Here is a 10,836-nt window from a genome sequence, read left to right on the forward strand (position 1 = left end):
AAACTGCTCATGAAGTAACCTCAAGAACATGTCTGAGAATCACTGCTCTCTGAAACCAGGCTGCACACTAGCTTGAGGTCTGAAGGGTGAGACCCAACACGGAGGAGCAGTCTCCATTGGCAAAGTGAGCTTCAGGTGAAGGGTTTTCAGACACAACAGTCCGCACTTCTCCAGGGACACTGGACAACTATTCTCGGGGCTTGGGCTGCTACGCCCTCAGGACAGGTGCACTGTCACAGTGACAGACCGAAGCCCACTCGGCACTCACAACTGAAGCCGAGGTGACACTTCCCTGTGCAAAACCTCCCCTGGTCTCCAGTGAGAATGTCTCTCATCAAGAGGCCATCAGGGCGATGCCGTCAGCAAGTTCTTACAGAAGAGGTTGGAGTATCTGGCTCATCTACTAAGTGGCTCTGCTTAACTCTGGGGATTACTAAGTCCTATGGCAGGGGCATTTCCTAGCGAAGAAATGTCTTTACTTTGAGATTGATTTGAATAGTAATCTTAATTTTTACAGTCATTATGAATTGCTGAGCTGGACCAATAAGAAACTTTAAAAAACATAATCCCGTTAGATGTTACATTCTCCTTAGTAATGGACCAATGCACACATTTCTCATGTAGAAGGTGTTTCCTTCTGTCATTAGCTAGTTGTCCTGATTTTTCGGACCTCAGGTTTGGGGACAGCAGCTGCTCTAATGTGAAGGTGGGAAAACACGAAGTCCGGCGCTGGTGGGGGACTGTGCAGCGGGGAGGGGATCAGAGCCTGTCCCCATAGTGCCACTAGGACCCCTGCATGCCCTAAATTGCTGACAGGTCTCACACCAACTCCCCCTTCGTGAACCATCCAAATTACTCAGCACTGCACACGGGAAGCAGTGCACTGATTTCTGTGCCACCACCGCATTCTTCTCAGCACACCAACACACACGTGCACACATGTGCACGCACGTGCACAAAGGGAGCTTTAGGGATTGCAACGTTCACTCAGAAATGCGAGAATGAAAATCACCATGTAGTGATGACACCGCTTTTTTAATTGAAGTGAGGACAACAGTTGGTCACATTCAGAGATGGAATGACCTCACTCAGATGGGTGAAACAGTCCTTTCTCAGTTAACCATCTCCTCATTTCAGGTGTTCCCACCAGTTCTGCAGAACCATGGGACTGTCCTGAGGGCTCCACCACACGCTCACGCAGCAAAGGCTTGACCACATGCAGCATGTGACAGCGCCTCACTGGATGTCATCATCATCAAAGAGATCTTCAAAATCTACATAAACAAACAGAACCATGCATCAGTTGGGCACACAAGGTAAACGACTGAAAGATGACGTCACAATGAATTATGTGGTCATTCAAAACAGAAAACACTGGACAACCTAATTATATGAAGGGCTTCTCCTAGGACAGACTTGATTCTACCCACCAGGCTCAGATGCAGCCCAAGGGCAGTCTAGAATGCAACCTGTCGTGTTTCTACTCAGACGACAAGCTGAAGAAATGCATCAGGGCGTGTTTCCGACCACATGGTGACCATCTCCCAGCCATGACTGAGCACCAGGACATGTCAGCACCCATTTGTGAGCACCTTGGCCAAGGCCCCACCCTGGTGACATGGAGGTAAGGCCAGGCAGCTGAAGGGCACAAGCCCCTCACCGCTGTCCATGAGAAGGAAAATGGGGTAGGGGGAGGAGGTGGTGGAAAGCCTGAGCCACGTGAGAATGACTCTCTTTAAAGGAGTCAGACCGACAGACAAACTCAAGAAACAGAGTCTAAGCCCTGTTCCTACAGGCAGAAACACCACCCTTGCACAGCACTCTACTCACTGCAATGGGTGGACAGTCACGATCATTTTCCCCTTTCATTTACTTTTATATATATTTTCTTCTAAATTCCCTAACACAAACATGTATCCTTTTGCAATGGGAAAATTTTGTACAAAGCCCATTCATGTGGCCTATGCACTAAGATGCAGTGGTGACGAGCTAGAGAGGGTGGGCGGGGTGCCAGGAGACAGCAGCCTGGCTGGCATCCCCTCACCCTGCGTTCATGCCTCTCCAGCCACACTGACAGTCAGTCCCACCAACGCCTGCATTCTCTCACTGCCTGGTCTGGCGAGCGATACTGTAGCTGTGAGCACTCACATCCTCAACCCTACCTAATCCTCACAGCCTCCGAACCTCTGCTCAGGTGTCAGCTCCTAGAAACAATGCTGCCCACCTTTGTTCCAGGGCCCTTGCCATGGAACTGTCGCTACCTGCGCCCTGTCTGGTGCGCTCTGTTTTGTGAAGCAGTCAGTGAAGAGGATGAGCCTCGGCCATGGTTAGAACTGCCTGTGGGACACAGGCCATCGGAACCTCAGTCAATGAGCAGAAAGGACTCAGAAGCCCATCTAAAGCCCGCATGGCCCTCTCACAGTGATGGCTTCTGAACACGGGATGCTCACAAGCTGACAGGAGTGTGCACCTGTGAACAGTCGGTGCGCCTCTGACGTGGGCACAAGCTCTTCTGTGTTCTCTGGCCTGACTCAAGAAGGTAAAGGCCCTAAACTGCTGTTGATAAATGCTCGCTGGGCCCCTCTCACAGATGCTTTCTCATCCGAGCTATGTTTGGAAATCACATGAACACTGGAACATCATTGTGTTTAAAGCTATGGGCTGGTGGAGGATGAGTCTGGCTTTGAAGGAGATCATCAGAATGTGTGGTGCTGGGAGTTAGAGGTCACACTTCTGCGGGGCCAGGGTAAGGGGCCTCCGAAGCCGTGTTATGTGAGCTGGCATTTTTGCACAGGCTGCTCAGGAAAGCCTCGCCCCTTTCACAATTTGTTTCCCACACCCCCTTGCTTAGAGAATTGAGACAAATGCTATTCTGTTCTCAAGGCGTGGCTCAAGTGTCACTTCCCCCAGTTCTGACAGGAGTTGGTGGCAGCCAGGACGTTGCTTCAGGGGAACAGACAGGCTCCCTGGGAAGTCTGTACCTACCTAGGCAGGCTAGTTCCCCTTTTAGGCAATGACTGGCTGAAAAGGAGCCAAAAAAATCGCCTGGACTCAGGCTTTCGAGGGTCTTTGAAACGCTGAAAACCAATGTGACGGACAAGATAACATCGTAGCTGCCACTAATGAGTGACAAAAGTTCTTTGTAGTGGCAGGCTCCTTGGGATAAAGGATGACAAAGGGAGAAAACACCACTCAACCCCCCTAAGGAAACTATCTGTTTCTACTGATGACTTGAACCCTCAATAAGAGTTAACATAACCTAGGAACAAGGTCTTAGGAACACTCGGTCAGACCAAGAAAAACAGCTCCTCTAACGTGCATGAAGATCTCATATAAAGTCTTCACTGTGTTTTGTTAAAACTGTACACATGCTCGTGTACTTGGCAACGAAGGTCTAAATACCAATGCCTCTGTTCTTGGGGGTGCGGTGGGTGAGGCTGGAGAGTGGCTGCTTCTCTGTGAAGGCAGCGCAGGATGGGACCGGTGGCAAACAGAAAGGTGAGAAAACCAGCCATCCAGAGACAGTGCGATGAGGAAGCCAGACAGGTCCTCGTGCTTTGCAACTCAGGTCACTGTCCAAACCCAGCTGCCGTCGCGTGTCCAAAAGCGTGTCTACGGCTCAAACTCAATGCCTGGAATGTAAGACTGGGAGCAATTTTATGCTTTTTTTTTTTTTTTTCTTCTGAGAAACAGGGCTGGCTGCCAGTAGTAACAGCCACACTTATTTTATATAAACTGTGCTGTGTTATGAGAATGGCACAGGATCTGGGTTTTACTGTTCCATGATCTAAATCACTTGTGTCACCAAGTCGCTCCACTGCACAGCTTGCAGAAGAAATGTCCTGATTAAAACTGGCACCCAGCCCTGCACCTTACCATTAAAGAAGTCCGAGTGAACTGCCTTTTCATTGGCTGCCAAGTCCATCAGAAGCCCGGTGCTGCCTCCGGCCTGCAGAAGGGAGAGGTCAGGTGTGCCAGCAGCATTTCCAGAGAGACCAGCCTCACAGGGCCCGCGCCACTCCACACAGGGGGAAGGCGAGGGACAGAGAAGTGCCCAGGTCCGAGTCCAAATTTCGTTCCAGGTGAAGGAGTGGATGTGGACGGAGGTGTGAATGTTTTTGGTCTTCTCAGGTCCTACATTCCTAAAGTCCTCCTTGCCCTTCAGAGAGCCCTGCCATTGCCCTGAGCACCACTTCTCCCAAAACCTCCAGCAGGGATTCTGAAATCTGACGGGGCATTGCCACAGAGGCCACAAACCCACCTGCTCCGCTCTAGACTGCTCCCTGCTCCTTCGGAGAACGAAACCATTTCCCCGGGAACCGACCTGCTAACCGGGGTTCAGAGCCTCTCGTGCCAGAACTCTGTGGTGGCAGTAAAACCAAGCCACAACCAGAGCTGGGCAACCTGATGAGCGCAGGATCAGCAGTCTCCTTCAGCATCCAGGGTGAGGGCTGGAGAGAGCTCCGAGGCAGCATTCTGTACCTTGGCCCCCAGTCCCTGCTGCGCCTCGATTCCCAACATTCCCGGGGCTTCTGCTGCACCTTTCCTGGCTCCCAGTAGGCAAGCATCTCATGTGTCCCCGCACCCTGCTCTCAGTAGCAGGGAGACATTTCCAGGGTTCTCCACCTCCTCCCTTCCCCATCACCACAAGCCATGTGAACTCTCCCCCTAATGTGCTGTGTGGGGCTTGTCCCTACCTCCATCTATAGGTATGACCTTCATTCAGACCCCCTTCAAGTCTCCTGTTCCCTAAACTCTGGGGATGGGAGCCTATCAATACCCCAGGCTGCCCAGGGCAGTGACTTGAACACAGGCCTGAGCAGCCCACGCTGGTGGAAGTGCCTTGAGTGGGTGCAGGGAACCTTCCCCAGCAGGGCTACCCGCGCCTCATGACCGGCCAGGCACCTTCCCCAGCTGCCTTCGCGCCCGGCTCTCTCAGGCACCCGAAGATGCTAAACTACACTCGGACCCTTCCGGACACCCGCTCCAGCCAGGCCTCCTTTCTGAACCCTCCTCCACTTGGCCGACGCCAGCACGGGCCAGGGTTTGGCTGCGGTCGGCTCTCCTAAGCCTTCACTGGGCCGCCCAGAGGTCAGAGGGCGCTGCGGTCGGGGTACCTCCAACTTCCCACCACACCGGTCTCTGCAACCGGCGCTCTACTACCACGACCTGCGGGCGCGCGTTCCCCTGCACTTTCAGAACACGAGGCTCTGACCTCGGGCGGCGGGCCGGGCCCGGGGGCTGCGCCGGGCCGCAGACTGGATCCCCGCCATGGGGTCAAGCGCGCGCAAGGCCGCTTCGCACCCCCGGATACTAGTAATCGCAGGAGAGGCTCACGCAGCAGACCGTCCCATCAAAGTGCAGTCACTGAACGCCAAACGGCCCGCCCCCAGCTCCCGTGCGGTACCGGCCTCGCTCCGGTCTCCCGTCCCAGAGACGAGACGCTACCGTCCTCCGTTACCCCGACGCCCCTCGCGTGCCCCGCGGCCCCGGGTGTGCGGCCTCCGTAGTCACGCAGGGCGATCCGACATCTGGCCGCAGGCACCGGCGGTCCTCGGCATGGAGGGCACTGTCGGGCCCGTGGACGCCGGCCCCTACACACGCACGGCCCCTCGCTCCGGTCTCCCGTCCCAGAGACGAGACGCTACCGTCCTCCGTTACCCCGACGCCCCTCGCGTGCCCCGCGGCCCCGGGTGTGCGGCCTCCGTAGTCACGCAGGGCGATCCGACATCTGGCCGCAGGCACCGGCGGTCCTCGGCATGGAGGGCACTGTCGGGCCCGTGGACGCCGGCCCCTACACACGCACGGCCCCCTCACCGGCCCCTAGCCACCCGCCTCACCTCATCCAGGTCCACGTAGGGCCCGGCGCCCTCGGGGAACATCTCATCCACCGCGGGCTTCATCTCCCCAAAGGCGTTCCGGGTGTCCCTGGCCGACTTCCGGCCATCTGCCCGCCTCTTCCGGTACGCATCCTGCCGCGGCACGTCTAGACGCCGAAGGATCGCCGACTCTATGGTATTCCCCTTCTCTTCCCTTCCCTTCCCCTCCTCTTTATCTGGTGTATCTAGACGTCGGAGGACCCCCGACTCTATGTTTCCCTATGGACCCACAGGACTGGCCCCGAGGCCCCGCTGAAGTGGGTGGGCTTTCCCGCCTGCCTGTCAGGGCACAAAGGGAGCTGCTCAGTGGCATCCAGGTGGCCCACGGCCACAGACAGGTCAGCCCAAAGGGTCTGGCACAGAGAGTGCCCAAGAAATACTCATTAAAGAATGTGGATGGTCAATAGAGTCAAAAGGCAGCCCAGAATGGGAGAAAAGATTTGCCAATCATGTACCTGATATTAGAATTAATATCCAGATGTACAGAGGACTGAAATTCAACAACAAATAACCCCCCTCGACAACGGGTAAAGGACCTGAATAGACCTTTCTCCAAAAAAGGTACAAGAATGGCCAAAAGCCCATGAAAAGATGCTCAGCAGCACTGGTCACCAGGAATGCAAATCAAACCACAGTGATACCTCCTCAGCCGTCAGGATGGCTGCTATCAAACCCCAGAAAATAACAGAGTCAGGAGGATGTGGGGAAACTGGAGCCCTGAGCACTGTTGGTGGGAGCCTACATGGCGCAGAGGTGGTGGAAAACAGTATGGCGGTTCTCCTCCGAAATGAAACACAGAGTTACCATGAGATCCAGCAATTCCACTTTTGGGTACAGACTCAAAAGTATTGAAAGCAGAGTTCTGAGATAATTTGCACACCCCTATTCACAGCAGCATCAGTCACAATAGCTTAAAATAGAAGCAGCTCAGGTAACCATCACCATGGATTGTGGTCCCCACGGCCATCAGGTACCAGGGATGATGGCAGTGGCTAATGCTTTTTGTGTGCGTAACTCCACAGGGAGTGTTGAGGGGTGGAGGGGGCTGAGGACATGGAGCAGGAGTTGGATCTGACTGAAAGGGGAAACCGAGAGAGGGTTGCATAGAAGGGAACTGAACCTGTTATGTGAACTAGGGTGAGGGGGGAGCCACAGCCAAATCTGAGTCCTAAACACCAGAGTGAGGTATCCCAGGGGGCTGTGAGGTAGGCAGTCTGCTATTTATTGGCTGGGGTGGGGGTGGGGGGAGGGAGGGATCTGCTGGGTGTAGAGGTTTCTTCCTCTTTGAAAAGAAGGAAGGTCTGCTAGGCTTTTCACGACCCATAAATGCAGCCCAGCTGTGTGTTCCTGGGCACCTGGGATGCTGCTGACACCCAAAGGGGACATAGTTCTGGCCAGGGAGCCATGTAGTCTGCCTAGAAAGGCACCCAGCCTTTAAGGCAGCCTATGGAGAGGCAGCTGGGGACTCCATTCCATAATGCTTGTCCTAACTGGGGATACAAGAATTTGGGTGGAACGTAAATGTTCACACACATACACACACACACACACACACACACACACACACACGAATTGACAGGCAAGTCATTGGTATGGAGATACTCCTGTCAGGGTGTCTTTTTTCTGATATGTTTGGTTGAGGCCCAGTTGTCCCCAGTAGGAATTTAAGACCAATCCTCATGTCCAGCTATTGTAGGAATCAGGACTTTAAAAAAAATTCACAGAAACCAAATTCAAACTAGCTCAAGGGAGGAAAAGAGAGACAAAGAATGTATTAGCTTTGCCCAACAGGATCAGCTCGGCCAACAGAATCTTCCTCTTGAGAATTTAACCTGGGCCATGGGGAGAGAAGCCACAGGTGAAGGTATGGAGCCAGTGGGGTGGCCACAGGAGGCACCAGGCCTGCACTCTGGGCCCCAATGCCACCTCCCCCTTTCCAGGTCCCTCACTGCATATGCCTGGGTCCTGGGAGAGTCCCCTCCCACCCCCGCCCTTTGTGGCTGTGGGAACCAGCACAGTAATCTCCCTGCTTCTTGAGATAACTTGCGTGAGGCTCCGAGCAGCAGCTGCAGTAGTGATCTTAAAGGACCACCTGCCACGCCTCTCGGAGCATGAAATCACGTTCCATCCCCCATCCCACCCAAACGTAACACATAACACACACGTTTCACAAAGCCCTACGTTTCTGATCAGGCATAACAATTTCTGGAGTTAGATGCTGGTCCAAATACTAGTATCTGCAGTTCAATAGATAGTCCTTTCTATTACTTTATTTCAATGGAAAAGCTAGTTGCAGCTTGTTAGATCGGTTTCTGAGGGGGTGAGAAGGCAAACAGGTCCCGAGTGCAGCTGTGTCTTGAAAAAAAGCCACAGCATGTGTTGTGCATTTTAAGTCAGGAGTTTATTGATGAGGCCAGGGCGCCAGGCTGGGGACCCCTCAGTCCTCCTGATAGGGGACGTGGAAGCCCAGGGTGGTTCCCAGGGGGAAGTGAGCAAAGAAGGTGCGGGCCATGTCCTCGATCTGGGGGTAGGCCCCCAGCGTCTGGAAGAACTGCACGTAGTTCCAGAAGTCAGAGGTGGAGAAGGGCCAGTAGGGCATGGCCGGCAGCTCGGCATATGGGTCTGAAAGACATGACAGCCTGGCTCAGGGGCTGTGCCACTGGTCCTGTCCAGGTTGCCCCCCAGTGGGGACTCAGGCAGGTGGAGGTGCCCACCAGGGCCAGTGCAGTGAAGGGACCCTCCCAGTTGGGAGCACAGCCTGGGGATGAGCTAGCCCTGCCCTGACTCCTGGTGAGGGGGACAGAGGAGGGTAGGGGAAGCGGGGAAGTCTAGCCCCTGTCCTGGACATACTGAACAGGGAGGGGTCGCTGTGGTGGGATCGTGGGGGACTCCTGGTGGGATATCAAAGGAGACCAGACCCCATCTCTCCCCCCGCAACCCCAGAGTCTGTATGCTACTGTACTGAGGGTGAAATGTGCGTCCTCCGGGGCTTGGAGGGTTGAACACCATGCAGAGTCTGGCTCCCTCCTGCCTGGTGTGTCCCCAGAGGCCTGGAGGGCACAGTCTGGGGAAGGGGCTCCAGTCCCTCTGGAGACAGGGCTTTACCTGACTCAGGGCTCCCCTTTATCTTCTTGGAATAAGAAGCAGTGCCCACCCAACCCTTCTTCTGCCCCCACCCCCACCAACAGGAGAAAAGAAACTGGAGGCAGATGCAATACCTCCCTCATCCTGCACAGGCTTGGCCCCTGCAAAGAAAGAGGAGAGCGGTGAACCAGGAGAGCCTCAGAGCAGGGCCCTTGTCGAGCACCAGCTGCCCTGAGGGGCACGAAGAGGAACAAAGCAGCCACTCACCCACCAGAGGCACCAGCAGAAGGCAGAGGGCCACTCCAGGCAGGAGGCAAGTCTTCATCTTCCCCAGGCACATCCCCCTGCGACTGACCGACCGACTGGGTCAGGTCCACCTGCAGCAGGAGGAACCAGAAAGATGGGGCCACCCACCCCCGGGTGCCCCAGCTCTTCCCACCACCCCCAAAGTGGCAGCTCCTGGAAGAAGCTCCGGTGGAAAGACAAGTTCCCAGTGTTTTCACAGCAATTTCAGTTTCAGTGGCTTCCAGCCATTATTCTGAGGCTAACCATGTTTCATTGGCCTTAATTTTAACAATTTAAGAAACTGCACCACTCGCTCCCCCCCACCCCCATCAGCTGCCTGTCCGAGGTTACCTGGCTGCTCCTGTCCCTCAGTCTCAGTCTACAGCCTGATGGGCGTCAGCCACCAGCACACAGGCTCCTCTTTATAAAAGGCCGGACAAGGACGGAGACGTCACCTACGGGAACCGTCAAACTGAATGTATTTCATCTCCTGCCAGAGGACTGAGGGCGCCGGTGGCCCTGCTGGCAGTGGAATCCCACGGGGGCACTTTTGCAGTCTCATCCAAAGATGAAATTGGGAGAAAAACATGCTTGGACAGGCCCCTTTGGAGGGTTTTAGAATGAATTCAACACTGGCACTCCCTCTGTGCCAAGAGAGAAAGATGTTCTGAGTTTGACATTGGGGCTGACATACCCCCCCCACACACACACACAGGAGCAGGGTAATCACAGAGCTGCCCTGGGGACCCCCAGAGAGCCCTGGATCAGGGGCCCCCATCGCAGAACAGGCTGAGCAGAGTCGCAGGCAGGAAGTGGGGGTGTCAACTCAACTTTGCATCTGCAGACCAGCGCCTCCTGCTTATGTAAGCACAGTGATTGAATCTTTGTCGGGAAGGGAGCTGCCACAGGGTCTCTGTGGATCAGGCTGCCCTGATTAAACCCACAACGGTAGCCACGCCTCCTGGCCCTGCCCGAGGGGTCCCATCGCCCACTGAGTCCAGGAGCATGTCCAGGGCAGCAGTCCCCAGCATCAGTGCGAGTCACCACAGAGGGCTTCCTCGCCCACGTGTTCCACAGAGCACGGCATGTCACTGGGGGAGGTGGGGAAGGGTGGCAAGCAGGTCCTAGGTGATAGATCCCAGCACACACCTGGGCTCCCCAAGCCTTTGGGCACCTGCCCTTTCCAGGGACAGTCTGGCCTCTCAGCCTCCTTCTGCATCGGCCCCCTTGTCAATAAGCCACTCCCTGTCGCCAGGGAATCCAGAATCTCTGCCGAGTGGACCCAAGCCAGCCCTCGGGTCAATGCAGTCTTATATCACCTCCATCCCGGCCCCCATAGCTGTTCCCTGGGTTTCTGTTGACATAAATGGTCACATGTGGTGACTCCTGGGTCCCTCATCTTCTAGGTCACATCTAACCCTCAGGATCTGGTCTTAGATCTACAAGCAGAGACACGGTGGGCTTGACCCGAGGGGAACCAGCAGCCCCTTGCAAGACAAGTACTTCAGGGGAGACTATGCAGGTTCTTCAGGTGAGGGGGGACTGACCCCCCAGATGGATAGGAAGGATGGCTACTCCGGACCAAGGA

General features: G+C 55.0%; 2 protein-coding genes across 4 annotated transcripts; both read right to left on the reverse strand.

Annotated features, from left to right (window-relative positions):
• Positions 1-1,016: 1,016 nt before the first annotated feature.
• Positions 1,017-5,971, reverse strand: MYEOV2 (myeloma overexpressed 2). Of its 2 annotated transcripts, XM_015561930.1 has the most exons (4): positions 5,841-5,971; positions 3,877-3,949; positions 2,986-3,156; positions 1,017-1,274 (listed from the first exon to the last, which is right to left on the reverse strand). In XM_015561930.1, exons 1-4 carry the CDS (start codon positions 5,901-5,903, stop codon positions 1,237-1,239), a joined length of 345 nt encoding a protein of 114 aa, XP_015417416.1. In that variant the 5' UTR covers positions 5,904-5,971; the 3' UTR covers positions 1,017-1,236. The 2 variants fall into 2 exon arrangements, with proteins under 2 accessions (XP_015417416.1, XP_006760571.1); XM_006760508.2 differs by lacking the exon at positions 2,986-3,156 and having other exon boundaries at positions 5,841-5,960.
• A 2,290-nt stretch (positions 5,972-8,261) lies between these two features.
• Positions 8,262-9,709, reverse strand: OTOS (otospiralin). Of its 2 annotated transcripts, none has more exons than XM_006760510.2 (4): positions 9,600-9,709; positions 9,231-9,340; positions 9,098-9,124; positions 8,262-8,501 (listed from the first exon to the last, which is right to left on the reverse strand). In XM_006760510.2, the coding sequence occupies exons 2-4, from the start codon at positions 9,301-9,303 to the stop codon at positions 8,317-8,319; spliced, it is 285 nt and encodes a 94-aa protein (XP_006760573.1). In that variant the 5' UTR covers positions 9,304-9,340; positions 9,600-9,709; the 3' UTR covers positions 8,262-8,316. The 2 variants fall into 2 exon arrangements, with proteins under 2 accessions (XP_006760573.1, XP_015417418.1); XM_015561932.1 differs by having other exon boundaries at positions 9,231-9,307; positions 9,600-9,690.
• Positions 9,710-10,836: the final 1,127 nt, after the last annotated feature.

Source organism: Myotis davidii, unplaced genomic scaffold (genome assembly GCF_000327345.1).
Source record: "Myotis davidii unplaced genomic scaffold, ASM32734v1 scaffold370, whole genome shotgun sequence".
Lineage (NCBI taxonomy): Eukaryota > Metazoa > Chordata > Mammalia > Chiroptera > Vespertilionidae > Myotis > Myotis davidii.